Source organism: Schistocerca serialis, chromosome 3 (genome assembly GCF_023864345.2).
Source record: "Schistocerca serialis cubense isolate TAMUIC-IGC-003099 chromosome 3, iqSchSeri2.2, whole genome shotgun sequence".
Classification (NCBI taxonomy): domain Eukaryota; kingdom Metazoa; phylum Arthropoda; class Insecta; order Orthoptera; family Acrididae; genus Schistocerca; species Schistocerca serialis.
Genome location: NC_064640.1, coordinates 205,377,702 through 205,398,801, shown reverse-complemented (window position 1 = coordinate 205,398,801; position 21,100 = coordinate 205,377,702). Strand labels below are relative to the sequence as shown.

The 21,100-nt window shown below is 46.6% G+C and overlaps 2 protein-coding genes across 3 annotated transcripts in view; both read right to left on the bottom strand.

Moving 5' to 3' along the window:
* The window catches only part of LOC126469920 (mothers against decapentaplegic homolog 3-like), a 218,555-nt gene that overhangs the window by 164,754 nt on the left and 32,701 nt on the right, over positions 1–21,100 (bottom strand). The gene's annotated exons all lie outside the window — the stretch shown is intronic.
* Positions 1,652–21,100, bottom strand: part of LOC126469921 (uncharacterized) — a 50,831-nt gene continuing 31,382 nt past the window's right edge. The window contains exons 2-3 of one of the 2 annotated variants that reach the window (XM_050097314.1): positions 2,770–2,924; positions 1,652–2,651 (exon numbers count right to left, since the gene is read on the bottom strand). In XM_050097314.1, the coding sequence (XP_049953271.1) occupies positions 2,290–2,651; positions 2,770–2,924 (517 nt within the window). In that variant the 3' untranslated portion in view covers positions 1,652–2,289. Of the gene's footprint in view, positions 2,652–2,769; positions 3,481–21,100 lie in introns of those variants that run through there. The other variant, XM_050097313.1, reaches the window with a different exon arrangement.

Genomic DNA, 21,100 nt, shown 5'->3' with positions numbered 1-21,100 from the left:
TGCACCCGGCGAACGGTCTAACCGACAGGAGGCCCTACTCACATGACATTTTTGTTTACCACAGCAACCATAATTTCTCACAAACTGCTCTCCGTGCTTAAATCACTTTCTGCTTCGTTGACATCTTGGTGTATACTAGTCAGACATCTCCGCAGCGTTAGGATTTACATATCCACTCATCTTCTTCTTCGTCCTCTTACTATGTGCCTGCTCCCCCTTCTCAACAACAATGAACTCTGCATCTATTTTCCCCTCAATAGCCTCGACCTTTCCAGTTAAGTCGACTATTTTCTTACTGACTTCATTAACTAACTCATTTAATGCATTCACCATTCTCAGAAGAGTCTGCTAATACGTCCCTAGTTCCCTGAGCATACCTCCAACTTTATGCACAATAGCCTGAATTTTCGCATCCACGTACAGGCAAATGTTCTGTCTGTGTATACCCATCATCTCGGGTTATGAGCTAGAAATGCGCGCTAATTTGTCCACAGTGCAGAGTATATTGATGTACTAACCTCTCTTACTGTGCTATATATGCAGAAACTTTTGAAAGTTTTGCCTGTACCTACCATCACTCAGTTTTCTTGTTTTATCAATAACGAGAAACCCATACTGTGAATGATTCCAGCAATCAGCACATATCTTTACAAAATCATTGAATGACATGTCAGTTTTGACATGTGACTGGTAAATGTGTTTTTAATTCAGATTGTCTTGTTTGAAGGCTATAATGAGGTTTGCATTATCCCTAACCAACTGTTTCAGCACTCTGGAAAATGTTTGGTTTAGATAAAATACGTAAGCACCCATATGATGACCAAAATGGAAATATTTTCGAATCTGGTCATACTTTTCCACAGCAACTTCGTCAAATATGAAGACAGTGTTTGGCTTTACTTTTTCAGGTGGGGGGATATCACCGTTTTCACTGAATGTCGTGTATGTAACACCATCTACACCACACAGTATCTAATGTAATAGCTGATACTTGGGTTGAAACAGCGTTTTTGAGAATATACAAACGTGTTCAAATTGGACTCCATCTAAATGTGTAAGCAGGGTCAAAAGGACATTAGTCTTTCCACAATTGGATGGACTTACAATAATTGCTCATATATTATCAGGAAGGAAATTCCGTTCTTCTTCTTTCTAAAGTCTTCTTTTGCATCTTCACAGGACCAGTCACTAACAACAAAGCCCTTGTGATGAGGATGTTTTACCCACCCTGCCACGATACTAAATATGCCAGGTACTGACAATTAATTGGCAGATATAGAAAGATACATTTGAAGGGATGGTAATAGTATTTGTAGCAACTATAGCTCCATCACTCAACTGACTGAGCTATATTGGCTACACAGAGAAATCATATTTTACCCACGAAGAGTAACTTCATCATTCATTTTGTGAATAACTGGTGCAACATTGAAAAAATAAGGATATTAATAAGCACAATACTTTGACTATAATGAGAGAGATATGGAATAAAACACAAACACGGTTTGAAATTGCATATACATACATTATTTATTTAACTATCATACATAGGATGCAGTATTTCAAGAAAATCATCAGACTCTTTCTTTATCTTCTTCTTTGCACCTGAACAGTATTCCCAAACAAAGTTTTTGACATGCAATAAATTCAGCACGTATCTCCCTCAAGCCAATGGGTGCCTCACAGTACTCAGGTTTTTCACACGTATGTTTAATCTGTTGCTCTTTCGATACAGTTTCTCTTTCGATTCAGCGTTCATGTGCAAACAAAGGCACTGCTTCAAACCATCAACATGTACACTATGCACACACAGGAAGTTTACATCATCATTGTATGCAGAGTCTATGCTCGGCAACCAACGGTTCAACCTCTCCAAAGCAAGATGTAGCATAGTATCCAGATCGTATAACTTCATAACTCAGGTGTGCCTTAGATAATCAAAGTTGTCACCCAATTTCACAGTCATCATACACTACTGTAATAGATAGTGTCACACCAGTAAGGCGAATGTCTTGGAGAGAACGGGTAGGATAATGCTCTGTAGTCATCTGTGATTGATGCAGCGCTCTGCACGACATATTTCGTCCCAGTAGAACTCTGGAATGAGCACTTTAACACCCTTCAACGCATTTTCAATTTCTATTCTTGCATGCAAGCCCCAGACCTGATGTGCTTCTATAGCAACGTTTACACATTTTGTTCCACTGGGAGTTAAATTGTGTGTGGAACTGAAAAACATGGGTACACTCGATGCCTCCTTATCCACAGCATCTACACTCTGTGGCTGCACTAGCACAGGGATGTTCTGCTGGGATGGGTCATATGTTGGTGACCAGTACTGTTCTCCATCTTGCTGTTGTTTAGGACCACCAGCAGCATTTGATGTGTTGGGAGCAAATCATTACACAAATTGATGTGTGGGAAAGACAACCACAGTTCCTTGTCCTGCTCCAGCAAGTGGGCTATGTGCGCTACAGGATCCCACGTTGTCGTTACAGGTTGAGACATGCTGGAGGTTGCTGCTGCCGCAGGCCCAGATGTCGGTGCAGTTCTTGACAACATGGCAGCTGAGGTTGCTACAGGTCTGGACGCGGCAGAGATTGGAATGTTGGCTCTCGACCCTGCAGGCTTGGACGCGTCGACGGCAATTGCTGAACAAAGATGAGGAAGCATTACATATGAACCAAGATGCGAAAATAACCAATAATAATAATAATAATAGTAATAATAATGCTAACCACAGAGAAAGATGTGATATGTGATACTTACTTTTCTGTTTCTTCCTGTTCTGCAGGGCTGTGTTGGATTGCAACTGCTGTTGACGCTTCATGGTTCTTCTTCTTCTTCTTCTTCTTCTTCTTCTGTTGCTGCTGCAGCTGGCTGGCTTGCTGGCTGGCTGGCTGAGCAAGACTGAGGTCCCAGAGCTGCTAACATTACCAGATACTGCCATCCTACTGGCTGAAGTCCAAAACGTGAATGGATTGAGGGTTCCTATTGGTTCCCGCCATTTCTCCCACCCCAGACCGCAATCTTGGATTATGTCACGGGAGGGATGACAGCACTCTCTGGTGGTAGTACCGTGTACTTTGTCAGTTGGACTCTGGACCCCACGGTGAATACACTGGACGGAGGTACTGCCTCAAATGGTTTAAATAAAGACTGTTTAAATAAAGACTTATGTCCATCCTATCCAGTAGAGGCCGAGTCCTTTTCCCACCAATTCCTATGAAGAGGTGGTGGTCAGATGACTTAGGTTAGTGGAGGTAGCCCAAGTGACCTATTTTCCTGCCATTTGCTTAGATTTGCGGAGGTAGCCATAGCATGTTGCATTGTCCTGATAGAATTTGAACTTCCCGCCATTTTCTGGGGGAGGGGAGGGGGTTAGGTTAGTGGTGGTAGCCCAATTGACCTATCTTCCCGCCTAAATTTGAACTTCTCGCCATGACGTCATAGTGACGTTGCCATATCTGTCACCGCCATCTTGGATCCACCATCTTGAATAAATTTGGCGACAATAGAGAGTGGAGCCATACAAAGGTTGATCTACAACTTGTGTGTGCATGTGTGGGGAGAGGGGGATGCACAGTTTTGTTGATAATTTTGTGTAGTAGAACACACTAAAAAAAAAAGTAATTACATATAATAGCAACAAACAGATCTGATCTCTTTGAGGACGTCCACACCACATAGAAACGGTATGTGACCACGACAATTGTAGCAACAATGATTACCAAAGTACAAAGAGCAATTAAAACAAGTAGAAAGATTTATAAGTTCCGTAGACTAGATAACGAGGCACTACTGTCATATCTCCACAGGAAACTTAAAAACATTTAGGTCTGGAGAACAGCATGTAGAACTGTGACTTAGATTTAGAAGAATAGTTGACAGTGCACTTGATAGAGAAACATGAGGTAGAGCAGTTCATAATGGAAAGGGCCTTCCTGGATGGACAGTCACCGTAAAGAAACATAGTCTATGGCACAATATGTGTAAAACAGAGCATAGGGCTATAGATATGGAGATGCTGAATGAAATGCCTTTGGCTGACAAGAGGGCAATGCATGAAACTTTCAGTAACTACCATAGCAGAGTATTACTGAATGACCTCTCAAAAAACCCAAAGAATTCTTGTCATATGTTTAGAATGTTACTTGTACCAAAGTTAGTGTGCAGAAATTCATGAACGAAACAGTAACTAAAATTGAGGGAGTAAAGCAAAAGCAAAAATATTTAACAATGTAGGCGTACTGAACCCAAGTTAATTCTCGCACCACTGCAATGATAACTGATATAGATATTAGTATCAGTAATGTTGTGAAAAAGCTGAAATTGCTAAAATTGATCTAAGCTTCACAGCGCGATGGACTCCCTTTCACATTCTACACTGAATTTGTGGCTGAACTAGCTCCTCTTTTAACCATAATCTACCACTGATCCCTTGAACACAATACCATGCCTAGTTGTTAGAAGAAAGTACAGGTCACACTCGCCAACAAGAAGGGTTGCGGAAGTGATTCACAAAATTACCATCAAATATCCTTAACATCCATTTGTTGTAGATTCTTTGAACATATTTTGAGCTCAAATGTAATGAGTGATATAGAACAAAATGACCTCCCCACACCAACCAGCATGAATTCTAAAAACCTTCATCACGTGAAACTCAACTCCCAGCCTTTTCGCATGACATTCCAAAATCCATGTATCAGGCAGCTAGATAGACGCAGTATTTCTTGACTTCCGAAAAGCATTTGACTTAATACCACATTTATGGTTCAAATGGCTCTGAGCTCTATGGGACTTAACATCTGAAGTCATCAGTCCCCTAGAACTTAGAACTAATTAAACCTAACTAACCTAAGGACATCACACAAAAACATGCCCGAGACAGGATTCGAACCTGCGGTCGCACGGTTCCAGACTGAAGCGCCTAGAAGCGCTCGGCCACACTGGCCAGCAATACCACACTTACGCTTATTATCAAATGTTCAATCGTATAGGGTAAACTTTGAACACTAGAGAAATTCCCTTGTTGCAGAGTGTTCTAACACATCACTTTGCTAAGGCGATGAAGAGAAAAAACATTTTAAATCTAGCAACATTTGCAAAGAACAACCCAACATCCTTTATGTTTTTACTACAAGCTTTCCCAGTAACCAAATTTATTTGGTGCCTAACGGTGATGTACTTGGCATATGCCTAAGTACTCTGCATCAGAGACTGTACACCACAAATGTCACTCATTACTGGGGCACCACTGTATGCGAGAGCAACAAGTTTTTCTTGAACACTAAAAGGTTTCAACTTCTTTTTAGACCCTCACTAAATCCACATGCTGTGCTATCAGTAACATTTTCAAAGGAAAGGAGGTAAAATTTACGAATTGGACCCCCTTGCATTTTTCTATATGGCGTGGACGTAAACATTAAGCTTTGGTACCAGTCAATTTGTTACCATAACCATATTTTATGCTTTCACATTCACTAGCTTTACCAAATCACAACCACATTGTCACCTTCAACCTAAATTAGACCTCTGGCTCCACTTCAGATCAGTCTATCATCACAACCCAGATTTCGGGTGGGGGGGATCCAGTACATAACTTTAGCCAGAGAGGAATCTTACAACAGGTTTCTTTTCCTTAATATGCCACAGTATAAAGACACATTGACTTTCACAAGTAATATCTGTTGTTTCGCCTGCCTGTACAGAAACAAAAGTGACAGCGTTAATGTCTTTAATCAGTTCTTTAATGTAAACTTGATACATTCGTTTTGTATAATGTGTGATCTGTATTTACAGACAGAAGTACTAGAACTGTTTTTGTGGTCAGCTAACACACTGTCCTAGAAGAGTTATCAAATCTAAGAAATCACCAAGGTTTGCCGACTCCTGTTTTTCATTGTGAGCCCTCACGAGTTTCACAAAACATTAAGCAATCTACCATTCTGTTCAACATGTGTCCGTTCTTCGTAGCTAACTCGATAATATTTCTGAATTGACATTTTATATTCTGAACCAATCTGAGCACTAATGTTAATGATGCCAAACACACTTATTTACAAACATTTTCTAAACATAGTCCATTTTTCTCACATTTCTTAATTCGTTCACTTAAATGCTTTAAATTCTTACAGCCAGCTGCTGTCCATAATCCTTCTCCACCAAATAACACTCAATAGAAACAAAATAACTTTTGTTTCTCTTCACAGACTGTTAACCACAGCTTTTTGCCGAAACATGTATTGCAAAAAGTTCTGTTCTTCCCATCAAGTTGAGACATAATGAAATATTTTGGCTGATGAGAGCCTACCTGCTTGATTTCTAGTTTCTCTTTCATACTCAATAAATTAATGGGTCTTTTTAGTAAAAAAATCTATTTCATTCATTTTAAAATCACATTAAGAATACTTGAGTACAACCACACTGCTCCAGAATACGGAACACTACTAAGAGGTAAACTCGTTTGCTGTTTGCGACATTTCCCGTTGATTAATGGCAGTTGGAGGCGAAAGCAGTGCAGTAAGGCATGTGACAGCAGCTAAAGATAGGTACTACGGACCCAAGCTGTCTGGCCCCAAACATTCTGTATGGTTGTGGACAGGTGGGCAAGGGCGGAAGAATGGGAATGCAACACAGAAAGCAGGATTCGCTGGGCTGCGGTGAAAGAGGGGTATGCGTGTGCTGGTCCTGAGAGTCTGGAGCTGAGCTATGGAGAGAAGTGAGGTGAGGATGAAGGTATTAGAGAAAATGAGCTTTAATGTAGGAAATTAGAATTATAAAATTTTGTACACTTATTTCTATGAAGCCAGGAAATGTTATTTCAACAGTAAATTTTGAAATTCTGAGCATATGGTGAGATATGGGACAAAAAGCTTGGAATTTTGCACGTATTTTATATTACGCTTATCGAATTACAACTTTAAAATATTAAAATTCACCTATTTGATACATTCAAAAAACCTCAAGAGAGGAGCTTACTATATGGAAAGAGATTAAACAGAGAAAATTTTGTAAAAATCTCTCTAACAGTTTTTGAGAAAAATGTACATATATTATTTTTTTAAATACAATTTTTAAATTTCATAAATAGTTACATATATTTAACTTGAGGAACTTAACAGTGAACGTGTTAATTTCATGTAAAGTACAAACTAAGAATAAGTTCAAGGATTCTGCAGCAAACTGACGTCAGGGATACTGGTCCGTAATTTTGAGGATCTGTTCTTTTTCCCTTCTTATACACAGGAGTCAACTGCACTTTTTTGCATTGCTAGGGACTTTGCGCTGGGCGAGAGATTTGTGATAAATGCAAGGTATGTAAGGGGACAACACTGTAGAGTTCTCTTTCGAAAACCAAATTGGAAATCCATCCAGACCTGGTGACTTATTTGTTTTCAAACTCCTTCAGCTGTTTCTCTATACCAGCGATGCTTATTACTATGTTGTCCATGTGGAAGCCTGTTCGATGGTCATACGGTATGTTTGTACGACTCTCCTGTGTGAATGATTTCTCAAACATAAAATTTAATACTTTGGCTTTCATTGTTATGCCATGGTTGGATGGATTTCACATTAAAACACAATGTGTTGTGGTCGTAGCTACTTTGAGTGTCCAATTCACACACTGGCTCGCTACTGACTGCAGCAAAATTCTGTCTACGTGTGCTCCTGCACAGTTGTGTAACAGCATATGCTTTGAATACCCCTGCGCAATTGGCCATTATTGGTTGCAGTCATCCACTGTTGCTACCACCCCAGGATGGGAGAGTAGTACACAATCTTCAGCACCAGGATCCAGATGTATATTCAATTTCATGCCCTCTTCCTTCTTATTAAACTTTCTGGGATGTTTAACAATCTCTATAGCATCTCTTTATGGCCTTTCATGGTACTGCTTATGGCTGCCAGTACCTGAGTCCTATCAAAATGAATGTGGTGGTCTCCTGGATGCAAAGCATGTTCCACAACAGCTGATCTGTCAAATCTTCCCCCATCTCAAGTTGCCCTTGTGCTCTTCTACTTGTTTTTTGACCATTCTTTTTATAGTACCCAGACACCTCCCTACAATTGCAAGGAATCATAAATTCCTACATTTTTCAGCAGTTTGCAAGCATCCTTGGATAATTTTAGGTGGTCCTGTATCTTTCGGGTGAGTCTGTAGACTACCCTAATGAAGAAGATGTGTACTAGTCTTCCATCACAGGTGGTAGCAATAGTGGACAACAGCAACTGACAACAGCTAATTGTGCTTGGGTATTCAAAGCACATGACGTCACACCACTGCATGGGAGCACCCGTAAAACAGAATTTTGCTGCAGTCAGTAGTGAGCCAGGGTGTGAACTTGACACTTGAGGCTACACTCACCCCTTAAAAATGTCCTCTGGAGATTGGAAGGAAATGGGCTTTAACGTGAAAGCCATCCGACCATGGCATAATAGCATGGATTATTTTATTAATTGTGACATTTCCAACTCCGAAAGTTTACTTTTTACAATTCAATATAGTTTACCATGGACAGTACAAAAGTAGTGGACCGCCAACATAGTCCTGATGTAAATTATAAAAGATGTCTCACCGTCCACGGTTGAGAGCAGTGGGGACAAAGTGAGGGAGGATCACCACTTAAAAGATATCGATGGCTACAAAAGCAGTGCCCTATCCCTAGTTAAAATTACCTCATCCCTACGACAAGGCCGGGAGGAAGAAGTCCACGCACAGGGAAGAGATTTGACATCAGGTAATTTATTATCGGGAAGTGCTGACTAATGTGTGCACCTTTAAGGAGCAACACGATGACATAAAATACCCTGTAGATCGACAAAGGGAACTATGCAAACAGTGGGCCGAAGAAGAGAGACTGCAGCCTTGGCCGCTATATCTACTGCCTCGTTTCCGCGGATACCAACGTGCCCTGGGATTCAGAGGAATGCCATAGATTTTTTTTTTTTTTTGGCGGGGTTTAAGGGCGCTCAACTACTGAGGTCATTAGCGCCCAGTCACAGTTGTTAGAGCACATGGAATCTAGTAAAACTCAAGGGGAGGGGGGGGACACCAGAAAGTTCTGACAAAGATGCAGATAAAATAAGTAAAAAAGTTAGATGTCTTTGGACAAGCCAGTCAAAGTTATAAAACGCAGAACACGAGCAGCTGCTCGAGAGTCATCAGCTAAAATATCCGGTAAAGTAGATGGCAGGGACAGGACAACACGAGATTGACTAAAGCGGGGACACGACAATAAAACATGGCGCACTGTTAATGCCTGACCACAAGGGCACTGCGGGGCTGGGTCACCGGAGAGCAGGTAGCGGTGGCTAAACCGGCAATGCCCAATCCGCAACCTGGTCAGAAGGACCTCTTCTCGCCGAGATGGTCGGGAGGAGGTTGTCCAAGCAGTTGGGAGCGGTTTTACTGCCCGGAGCTTGTTTCCTTGGAGGGATGACCAAGCATCCCACCACAACGACACACGCCTCTTACAAACAACCCCACAAACATCAGATGACGGGACACAATGGGAGGCTGGCCGAGGCAGGAGGACTGCAGCCTTGGCTGTAGCATCTGCAGCCTCATTCCCAGGCACTCCTACATGTCCAGGAACCCACAGAAAGCTGACAGGAGAACCATTATCAGCGAAAGAATGGAGGGACTGCTGGATCCGTTGAACCAAGGGATGGACCGGATAGGGAGCTCCAAGGCTCTGAAGAGCACTGAGTGAGTCAGAGCAGAGTACATACGATGAATGGCGGTGGCGGGGGGCATGCTGAACGGCCTGATGGAGAGCAAAAAGCTCGGCCGTAAAGCTGGAACATTGGTCGAGGAGCCGGTATTTAAAGGTGGCGGCCCCGACGACAAAGGCACAGCAGGAACCATCGTCAGTTTTGGAGCCATCGGTGTAAATAAAGGTGTGACCGGAAAGTCGAGCACGAAGTTCGACAAACCGTGAGCAATACACTGCAGCCGGAGTACCCTCCTTTGGGAGTGAGCTGAGGTCGAGATAAATATGAACCGGAGCCTGGAGCCAAGGTGGTGTCGGGCTCTCACCCTCTCTGAAGGTGGTAGGGAGGGCAAAATCCAATTGTCGAAGCAGGCGACGGAAGCGGACTCCGGGGGGCAGCAGGGCAGACACATACAACCCGTACTGACGGTCGAGAGAATCGGCGAAGGAGGACTGATAAGAGGGGTGGTCAGGCATAGACAACAGCCGGCAGGCATACCGACACAGCAGTACGTCGCGCCGGTAGGTCAATGGTAACTCGGCAGCTTCAGCATAAAGACTCTCGACAGGACTAGTGTAGAAGGCTCCGGTCGCAAGACGTAACCCCCGATGGTGGATGGAGTTGAGACGGCGTAAGAGGGATGGCCGAGCAGACGAGTAGACGAAGCTCCCATAATCCAGCTTCGATCGGACTATGGACCGATACAAGCGAAGCAGGACAGTGCGATCCGCTCCCCAAGATGAACCACTAAGAACTCTGAGGACAGTAAGGGAACGTGTACAACGGGCCGCCAAATAAGAGACATGCAGAGACCAACACAGTTTCCTGTCCAACGTGAGCCCTAGAAACTTAGTTGTTTCCACGAATGGGAGAACAACGGGACCGAGATGTAAGGATGGCGGAAGGAACGCTTTATATCGCCAAAAGTTGATACAAACCGTCTTCTCTTCAGAGAACCGGAAGCCATTTGCCACACTCCATGAGTATAGGCTGTCTAGACAACGCTGAAGGCAGCGCTCCAGGAGGCATGTTCTCTGGGCACTGCAGTAGATCGCGAAGTCATCAACAAAGAGAGAGCCTGAGACATTAGGTGGAATGCAATCCATAATTGGATTGATCGCGATGGCAAAAAGGGCTACGCTCAAGACGGAGCCCTGAGGCACTCCGTTCTCCTGGAGGAAGACGCCGGACAATACGGAACCCACACGTACCCTAAACTTTCGATCCGTTAAAAAGGAATCAATAAAAAGGGGCAGGCGACCGCGTAGGCCCTACCTGTGCATAGTGCGGAGGATACCTCCTCTCCAACAGGTATCATAAGCCTTCTCCAAATCGAAGAACACGGCTACCGTTTGGCGCCTTCGCAAAAAGTTGTTCATGATGAATGTCGACAAGGTCACAAGGTGGTCAACAGCGGAATGGCGGCGACGAAAGCCGCATTGGACATTGGTAAGTAGCCGTCGAGATCCAAGAATCTAGACTAACCGAGCATTAACCATGCGCTCCATCACCTTACAGACACAGCTTGTAAGAGAAATGGGGCGGTGACTAGAAGGAAGGTGTCTATCCTTCCCAGGTTTGGGTATAGGAACAACGACGGCGTCACGCCAACGCATGGGGACCTGACCTTCGGTCCAGACGCGATTGTAGGTACGAAGAAGGAAGCTTTTGCCCGCCGGAGAAAGGTGTGCCAGCATCTGGACGTGAATGGCATCTGGCCCCGGAGCAGAGGACCGGGATAGTGCAAGCGCACGTTCGAGTTCCCGCATAGTAAAGGGGGCATTATAAGTTTCCAGATTCAGCGAGTGGAAGGAAGGTCGCCGAGCCTCTTCTGCCTCTTTCCTGGAAGGAAGGCAGGGTGGTAATGGGCGGAGCTTGAAACCTCCGCGAAAAACCGGCCGAAGGCGTTGGAGACAGCCACAGGATCAACAAGGACCTCATTACCTGAGGTCAGGCCAGGTACCGAGGAGTGGGCCTTAATGCCCGACAGCCGGCGCAGGCCGCCCCAGACGACAGAAGAGGGAGTAAAACTGTTAAAGGAGCTGGTGAAAGAGGCCCAACAAGCTTTTTTGCTGTCTTTGATGACTCTTCGGCATTGCGCTTGGAGTCGTTTGTATCCAATACAATTTGCCAACGTAGGATGGCGGCGAAAGGTGCGTAAAGCACGTCATCGAGCACGGATAGCGTCTCTACAAGCCTCATTCCACCAGGGGACAGAATCGCGACGTGAAGAGGTAGTATGAGGAATGGAACGTTCGGCAGCATTGACGATAACACCCATGAGGTATTCGACCTGACTGTCACAACTGAGAAAATCGTGGTCCGGAAAGGTCGCCAGGGAGGAGTAAAGTCCCCAGTCAGCTTTCGGTATGTTCCAGCTCAAAGGACGTGGGGATGGGGTGTGGTGCAGGAGACGAATGACACAGGGGAAGTGGTCACTCGAATAGGTGTCAGAAAGGACATACCACTCGAACCGACGGGCAAGAGTGGTAGAACAGATCAAGAGGTCCAAGTGGGAGTAGGTATGAGTAGAGTCCGAGAGGAAAGTCGGGGCGCCAGTATTGAGGCAGACAAGATTGAGATGGTTGAAGACATCCGCCAAGAGTGAGCCTCTTTGACAGGATGCAGGAGAGCCCCAAAGGGGATGATGCACATTGAAGTCGCCAAACAATAAAAACGGCGGAGGAAGCTGAACAATCAGGTGCATCATGTCAGCCCGACTAACTGCGGATGACGATGGAGTGTAGATGGTACAAACTGAAAAAGTAAAAGCAGAAAGAGTAATACGGACAGCTATTGCTTGGAGTGGGGTGGTCAATGGGATGGGACGGTAATAGACATCGTCCCGAACGAGCAACATGACCCCACCATGAGCTGGGATACTGTCCACAGGGGTGAGGTCATACCGCTCCGAGGTATAGTGGGTAAAGGCAATACGGTCAGTCGGGCGCAACTTGGTTTCCTGGAGACCAAGGACGAGCGGACAGTGCAGGCAGAGGAGCAGTTGTAATTCCTCCCGATTAGATCGAATACCTCTTATGTTCCAATGTAAAAAGGGCATTGCTAGTCAAAAAAGAGGGGGAACGAGACGGGGGAAGAGGTGGTCACCTCGACGACCGCGGAGGGTCAGGTTTCGAGGGAACAACGTTACAACCGGCGGGAGGCAGATCCTGTTCCATCGAGTCGTCGCCAGCTGCGGCCGCTGTCCCGGGTTGTGTAGGAGGGGCAGCATCATTTGCCGACGAGAGGCCAGCTGAGCACTTGGCAGCAGAGTGTCCCGGCGAAACTGAGGACGGCCGGGAGCAGCGACTCACGGATGGAGCGTCAGACGAAACGCGCCGGGGTGGAGAGGGGGATAGAGACTTCTTCTTAGGGGCCTTCTTGGAAGTCCGAAGAGGCACAGGGATGGTGGGCTGGACCCGAAGAAGGTCCTCACGCGCGGGGTCCGTTTTGGAATGCCGGACCTCGGAAGCTGGGGTCCAGAACGTTTCCCCGATGGACGCCTGAGAAGAGGATCGCTTCTCAGGAGGCGGGGGGGGGGGGGGGGAGGAGGAGGTAGGGTGGCCCCTGGGGCAGAGGGGGCGGGGGCCGCGGGGAGGAGGATTTGGAAGGGAGGGATTTGGGAAGCAGAGGCATAGACCCCGGATGCGGGGAGGAGGTGGAGGGGGGGACAGGATAGGGATGAGGATACCGTGGAAGGAGTGGACACGACTGAGGCAAACGAAGTGGTCAACGGCACGGGATGGAGCCGTCATACTTCTTCCTCGCCTCAGAATAAGAGAGACGATCAAAAGTTTTGAGTTCTTGAATCTTCTTCCCCTTCTGATACGCGGGGCAGTCTAAGGATCTAGGCGAGTGGATGCCAGGACAATTAAGGCACCGAGGTGATGGGGTGCATGTATGTTCCTCACGAAGAGGACATCCACAATCGCCACAAAGGGGCTCAGCCTCACACTCTGACGACATGTGCCCAAAGCGCAAACACCGAAAACAGCGCATAGGAGGCGGGACGTAAGGTCGCATGTCGCACCGGTAGCACATCACCTTTACCTTCTCCGGGCGAACGTCCCCCTCGAAGGCGAGGATAAAGGCCCCGGTGTCGATGCGACGGTCCTTGGGGCCGCGCTGGACTCGCCGGACGAAATGCACGCCTCGGCGCTCCAGGTTGGCCCTGAGCTCCTCATCAGATTGCAGCAGGAGGTCCCGATGAAATATAACCCCCTGCGTCCTATTCAGTGCCAGATGTGGGACAATGGACACTGGGATGTCCCCTAGTCGGTCGCACACCTGGAGCGCCGCCGACTGTGTGGCGGAGGTGGTCTTTATAAGAACGGACCCCGAACTCATTTTGCTGAGAGCCTCTATTTCCCCGAAGATGTCCTCGATGTGCTGAACAAACACATGGGCTTGGAGGTGGCAAACGTCCCCCCATCGGTCCGAGAACAGACCAAATAGCGGGGGAAGTACTTCGCCCCAAGCCGGCGGGCCTGTCCTTCCTCCCAGGGAGTGGCCAAGGGGGAAAGGGCAGGAGAACCAGAACCAGAGACAGTACTTTTCTTTTTGAAAGACTTGGCCACAGAGCAAACTGATACATGTTGATGTTTCATCTGCAAAACGTCCGCCCCGATACCAACCACTCCGACCAGGGGCTCTCCCCACGGGCGCCACCCAGCCTCAGCAAGGGCCACCTGGCAGGATGACCGTTGCCGGGAGTCCTCATGCCCCAAGGAGACGGGCATCTACTCCTTGGCCGACGTGGGGAGGGTGCAGCTCAGGTATCGGCAGTACGATCCCTGTGTTGTCAGGGGGCTACAACCTAGAGGGTACATGACGACCCCACCACAACAGGCTGGCTACGATGCTGGATTTCTGGTGCCATGGAAAGTCCATCATGATCGTAGGTGCAGATGGGGACACACTATGGGCGTAACTTTTACAACCCATCAGGCATTTAGGCCCAATTTGATGAATAGTGGGTATGGTTACAACGCCGTTACAATGCTGAATGCCAAGGTCTTAGTGCACGGAGGACCAGTGATACACCACGTAAGGTGTCCTTCCCCAAAAGGCTCGTACTTCTGTAGAATTTTGAAAAATGGAGGTCAAACCCCAAGGGGGACCAGTACATGGAAGGCCGAAACGGTTGAAACTCCTTTTAGTCGCCTCTTACGACAGGCAGGAATACCTTGGGCCTATTCTTACCCCGGACCCGCAGGGAGGGAATGCCATAGAGACGCCCCAAAGTCGAGCAAGTGGAGGCAGTCATGAATCCGGTGGACCAGATGGTGGACGGAATAAAGAGCTTAGAGGTTGAGAAGCGAGCTGAGCGAATCAGAGTATATAATATACTGTATCCACTTATGGCAACAGATGTGTTGGACAACCTGGAGAACAGTGTAAAGCTCCACAGTAAAAACCGGGTCGGGAAGCCGAAATCTAATAGGGGTGTCGCCAACAATAAAGGCACTCCCAACACCAAATGTGGTCTTTGATCCATCAGTAAAATAAATGTGCCATCCACCATTTGTGCACATAGAGCAACAAATGCCCGTCGATAAACTATAGGAGGGGTACTAACCTTGTGAAGCTGACAGTGGTCATTGAGAATACAGGTCTGGAGGCGAAGCCAAGGTGGTGCCATATCCCAGTTTGTCAAGAAAGTTTCAGGAAATTGGAAGGAAGTGGAATGTAGCAGTTGACGGAAGCAGACTCCTGGTGGTAGTAGAGAGGAAGGGTGGCCTGCAAACCCTAAATCCTAGGAGACGTTGACAAAAAATGCATAGGTCAGATGAGATGGAAGACAGATGACTCGCATAACAACTCAGTAGGACAGCTCACTGATTGGACAGCGGAGGTTTAGCAGTCTCAGCGTAAAGTCTCTCCACAGGGCTGGTGCAAAAGCTCCAGATGCTAAACGCAATCCACGGTCGTGGACAGAGTTGAGACACCAAAGAATCGACAGCCATGCAGAGGAGTAAATTATGCTTCCATAGTCCAATTCGAGTGCACTAACACGTGATATAGGGGGATAAGGACCACTCAGCCCACTTCCCAGGAGTTACCAGTCTGAACACAGAGGGTGTTCAGGGGTTGCAGAGAGCGAGGCGAAAGATATGAAACGTGGGAAGACCAGCACAGTTTTCTGTCAAACTTAAGTCCCAAGAATTTTCCAATGCCTACAAACGGAAGATTGACAGAGCCTAGATGTAGGAAAGCCAAAGGAAACTCCGTAGGACCCCAAATATTTACACAGATGGTTTTACTGGGAGAAAACCAGAAGCCGGTTTTGATGCTCCATGAGTGGAGGCGATTGAGACATCCTTGGAGACTTCGTTCAAGAAGGCTGGTCCGTTGAGAGCTTTAGTGGATCGCAAAATCATCGACAAAGAGGGACCTGAGACATCAGGAAGGAGACAATCCATAATTGGATTTATGGCTATGGCAAACAGTACAACACTCTGCACGGAGCAGTAGGGCACCCCATTTTCTTCGGAGAAAGTATGGGAGAGGGCAGTTTTCACCCGCACCTTAAATGTGTGCTCTGTCATAAATTCACGAATGAAAAGGGGTAGCCAACCTTGAAAGCCTCAAGAGAACAGTGTGCGGAGAGTGCCTGTCCTTCAACAGGTTCCGTATGCCCTCTCCATATCTAAAAATATTGCTACCGTTTGGCATTTCCTGAGAAAATTGTTCACGATATAAGTGGAGAGAGCAACACAATGGTCACCTGCAGAACACTGCTTTCAGAAACCGCATTGGGCAGGTGTTAAAAGGTTTCGAGACTCCAACCACCAGCCTAAACGGCAATTTACCACACACTCCAAAATCTTACATACTCTACTGGTATGAGAGATGGGTCGATAGCTAGAGGGGAGATGTTTCTCCTTTCCAGGTTTCGGAAAAGGAATGATGATAGCTTTCCGCAATGTTCTGGGAAAGACACTGTCGGTCCAAATTCGATTATAAAGGCGAAGGATGGTCCTGGGGTGGAAGAGCGTGACGAAGAGAGTGTGTGTTGGAGTTCCCGCATAGAGAAAATGGTATTACAGCTTTCGCGATTTTGAGAGGAGAAAGCAAGAGGTCCCACTTCCGCTGCTCATTTCTTCAGGAGAAAAGCTGGCGGGTAATTTGAAGAGCTCAAAATCTCAGCAAAGTGTTGACCCTATGAGTTAGAAATTGTGACTGAGACCATTAAGGTATCTCGCGCGACAGTTAGCCCAGAGATCAGGGAGAAATTACACATGCTGGATAACCATCAAATTTGACTCCGAACTACAGATGAGGGAGTGAAGGTGTTAAAGGAGCTGGTAAAGAAATCCCAGTTTGCCTTCTTGCTATTGCAGCTGATGCGATGGAATTGTGCACGTAACTGCTTATAGCGGATACAGTTATCCAACTTAAGATGGTGGTGGAAAATGCGAAGAACACATCTTCATTCACGTATTGCGTCAGGGCATGCCTTGTTCCACCAAGGAACTGGGGGGCGCCAGGGCGAAGGGGAGGTACAAGGTACTGGATGTTCTGCGGCTGTAAGAATAACTTCCATAACATGAGTGACCCGATCGTCGATGCTAAGACATTGGCGGTCATCGAATGTTGCTAGAGAGGAGATAAATGTCCAATCAGCTTGGAAAACTTCCAGCGTCTCGGACGCATATATGGCAGTTGTGGCTGTAATCTAAGGACATATGGAAAATGGTCACTTGAGTGTGTATCACCAAGAGTGAACCATTCAAAGTGCCAAGATAGCTGAACAGTACCGACCGAAAGGTCCAAATGCGTCTTTGACGCATATATGGCAGTTGTGGCTGTAATCTAAGGATATATGGAAAATGGTCACTTGAGTGTGTATCAGCAAGAGCGAACCATTCAAAGCGCCAAGATAGCTGAACAGTACCAACCAAAAGGTCCAAATGAGAGAAGGTTGACATGGAGACAGACAAAAAGGTAGGTTCGCCAGTGTTGAGGCAAACAAGATCCACTAGGAAGAGGTCAATCAAGAGGGAGCCTCGCGGACAAGGATGTGGAGATCCCCAAAGCAGACGTTGGGCATTGAAGTCCCCAATCAGCAAATAGGGAGGGTGGGAGCTGGCCAAGGAGATGAGGGAGGTCGGCTCTTGCCATTGGTGTGGATGATGGAATGTATATGGTACGAAGACAGAAGGTGTATCCAGAAAGCGAAAGATATACAGTGACAGCTTGGAAGGAACTGTTTAAGGGGATTGGGTGATAATGGATAGTATCAGGGAGAAGAATTGTAAGTCCCCATGTGCTGGAGTGCCATAAACAGAGGGGAGATCAAACCGGGCCAAATGGAAATGAGAGAAGACAAAGTGATCATGGGGATGCAGCTTTGTTTCCTGAAGAAAGAAGATGGGTGTGGAGTAGAATTGTAAGAGGATTGACAATTCATTCAAACTGGAGCAAATTCCCCAGATATTCCAATGGATAACTGACATAGGGTGGACAGAAAAGGGATGGTTGCCATCAATTCAACGACCGCTGAGAGCCGGCAGCCGATGGCATGGAATGGCATTCAGCCAAAGGCAGAAGATCCTGATCCATAGAATGTTCGGGGGCTGCTCCTGCACCAATGATTGGCCGGTTGATCGGCTGCCAGTGGTGCGTCTTGGTGACATGGAAGACAGCCGAGGGCGGCTGCCACTGGGTGGCACTGTAGATGAGACATGCCATGGCGGAGAGGGAGAGGAACTTTGTTTCTTACAAACCTTCTTCCAAGCAGGACTTTGAGAAGAGGGAGGAGTCTATGGTTGTGAGGTCGGGGTACATAAAAAAACTTTGCAAGTAGGCTCTTTTTCGGAAGTCCAGGCATCTGATTTTGGGGCCTGCGATTTAGCAGGAGCCAATGAACGTTGAGTCTTTGAGTGAGCGGGTGATAGTGTGGAGGTTGAATGGGCGAGCTTTAGGATGGCTGATCTGATGACCATGGTGTTAACGGTGAGATCGCAAGTCTGTGTGGCTACCTCCTTAGTAGGCCGAGAAGAGGCAAGGACAGTGCTATATTTACCTGCTGGGAGCACAGAGGGCTTTCTACTGGCAAGCAACTAAGGTAGACACCTTTTCCTTCACTCGGATTTCCTGAATAATTTGTTCATCTTTGAAAATAGGGCAATCTCTAGAGGAAGCAGCATAGTCGCCCACACAGTTGATGCGACAAGGGGATGGAGGTGGACAATCACCCTCACGGGAATCCCTGCCACATGTAAAGCATTTGGCCATATTGGAACACGACTGGCTGGTATCATTGAACAGTGACAATGACAGCAACTTATAGGGTCTGGGATGTAAGGGTGAACTGAAATGATCTAATATCCCGCTTTAATGTTCGATGGAAGTTGAACTCTGTCAAACGTCAAGAAGAAAGTAGGGGTTGGTACCAAGTTCTTGTCAACCCTTTTCAGGACTTGATGTACAGCGATTACGCCCTGGTCAGACAGGTAATTTTGGATATCCTCATTGGATAATCCATCAAGTGATCATGTATAAACCACCCCCCATGATGAATTTAAAGTACAGTGTGCTTCCACCCGGACAGGTATTTAGTAGTGTAGTTCGAAGCAATTTATGTGCCTGGAGGGCACTGACTGTTTCTAACAACAAGGTACAATTTCGTAACCAGGAACAAGACTTTACAGGACCTGCAATTGTGTCGACACTTTTCTGAATAATGAAAGGGTTGACTGTGGAGAAGTCTTGACCTTCGTCAGACTGAGAAACAACTAGCAACTTTGGCAATGATGGAAAAATTGTCCGAGGCTGAGACTCATCTGGCTTTCTCTTGTGGGTAGAAGTTGTAGAAGTAGAGGAAACCATTGCAAAAGTATCCCACATGATTACCGGCATCTCCAACGGTGTGCTCCTTCCTCTCCAACGGTGTGCTCCTTCCTAGTGGGGGCCCTCTCTGTGGGTACTCCTGCCACAGGTGATTGTCCACACCTCAGGTCACACATCCTGAGAAATGGACGGAGGGATCAATCACTAAGTTCGGAAGGTACCATCTCAGGTAATCACCCCTCCCTGGGCCTGGCCTTTACCAGGGGTATGTACATGTCTTACTTGTCTACCCAGAGCGGGTAATTACTCGTTACCCCGTCACTGGCTACACGTGGGAGCGCTTGGGTCCACCTTCAGACACGCACAGGGAGGAAAGTAAGAGAAAGGGAGGAAGAAAGAAAAGGAAACAAGAGGAAAGGTCTCAAATGCCACAGCGGAGAAGAAGGCACAGAGAAGAATAAAGGAAAGGAGAAGGACAAAGTGGGGACAGACTTTCCAGCATAGAGAGCAAATAAGAGAAACTACATCTTACAGTCATAATCATAGGTTGGTTGGTTGGTTTAAAGGAGGGAGGGGGGGGGGGGGGGGAGGAGGAAGGGACCGAACTGCGAGGTCACTGGTCCTTCGTTCGCGGTAAAATAATTGCACAAGGGAAAGAAGAAAAGAAAGGAGACGTACAACACAATAACAGGAGACTGGAAGAACCAGAAGAACGACGGAAGGACAACCATGCTACTATGGACGAAACAGGAAAAGAAAACCACAGAGAGAAGCAAGGAACAGGTAGAAAGGATAAAAACAAGAGAGCACATGACCGTGGCTGGCCGACCACGAGAATAAAAAGGAAAAGCCAGCCACTCTGCGACACATTAAAACATCCAACCTAAAAGCATTAGAGTGGAGAACACAAAGGGACAAAGGACATGTGCGAAAACTTATATAGAATGATAAAACCCACCATCACGTATAAAACATAAAACTAAATTAGCCAATGAGGTGTTATCAGCTAAAATTTATGGCAACGAGTCAGCATGGCGCAGGAGGTAGCGTGTGTCACCCAAGCATGGCCAATGAGGAGCCGACAGAGAACCACAGAATCCCTACGAGAGGCACACGTTGAGGTCTTCCACACATTCTTAGTCTCCTTAATGGCATGCGGTTTGTTGTGCGTATTGAGGTTATGCCATTCTATCTCCCAAAGCCGCAAAACCTTGCAGCATAGTACTGAACGCAGGTCAGTTGCAGAGAAGCTAATCTCCATAAGCGGTTTCCGTGTAGCCTGTCAGCAAGTTTCTTGTCTGGGATTCCAACGTGACCTGGGGTCCAAACAAACACCATTGAATGACCGGATCATTCCAGGGTATAGATGGACTCCTGGGTGGTCGCTACCAAAGTGTGATGAGGGTAGCACTGGTTGACAGCTTGTAGGCTGCTCAAGGAGTCGGTACACAGAAGAAACGACTCCCCAGGGCATGAACGGATGTGCTCAAGAGCATGAGATATAACCACCAGCTCAGCAGTGAAAACACTGCAGCCATCGAGCAAGGACTGCTGTTCAATATGTCCACCATGGACATACACGAAG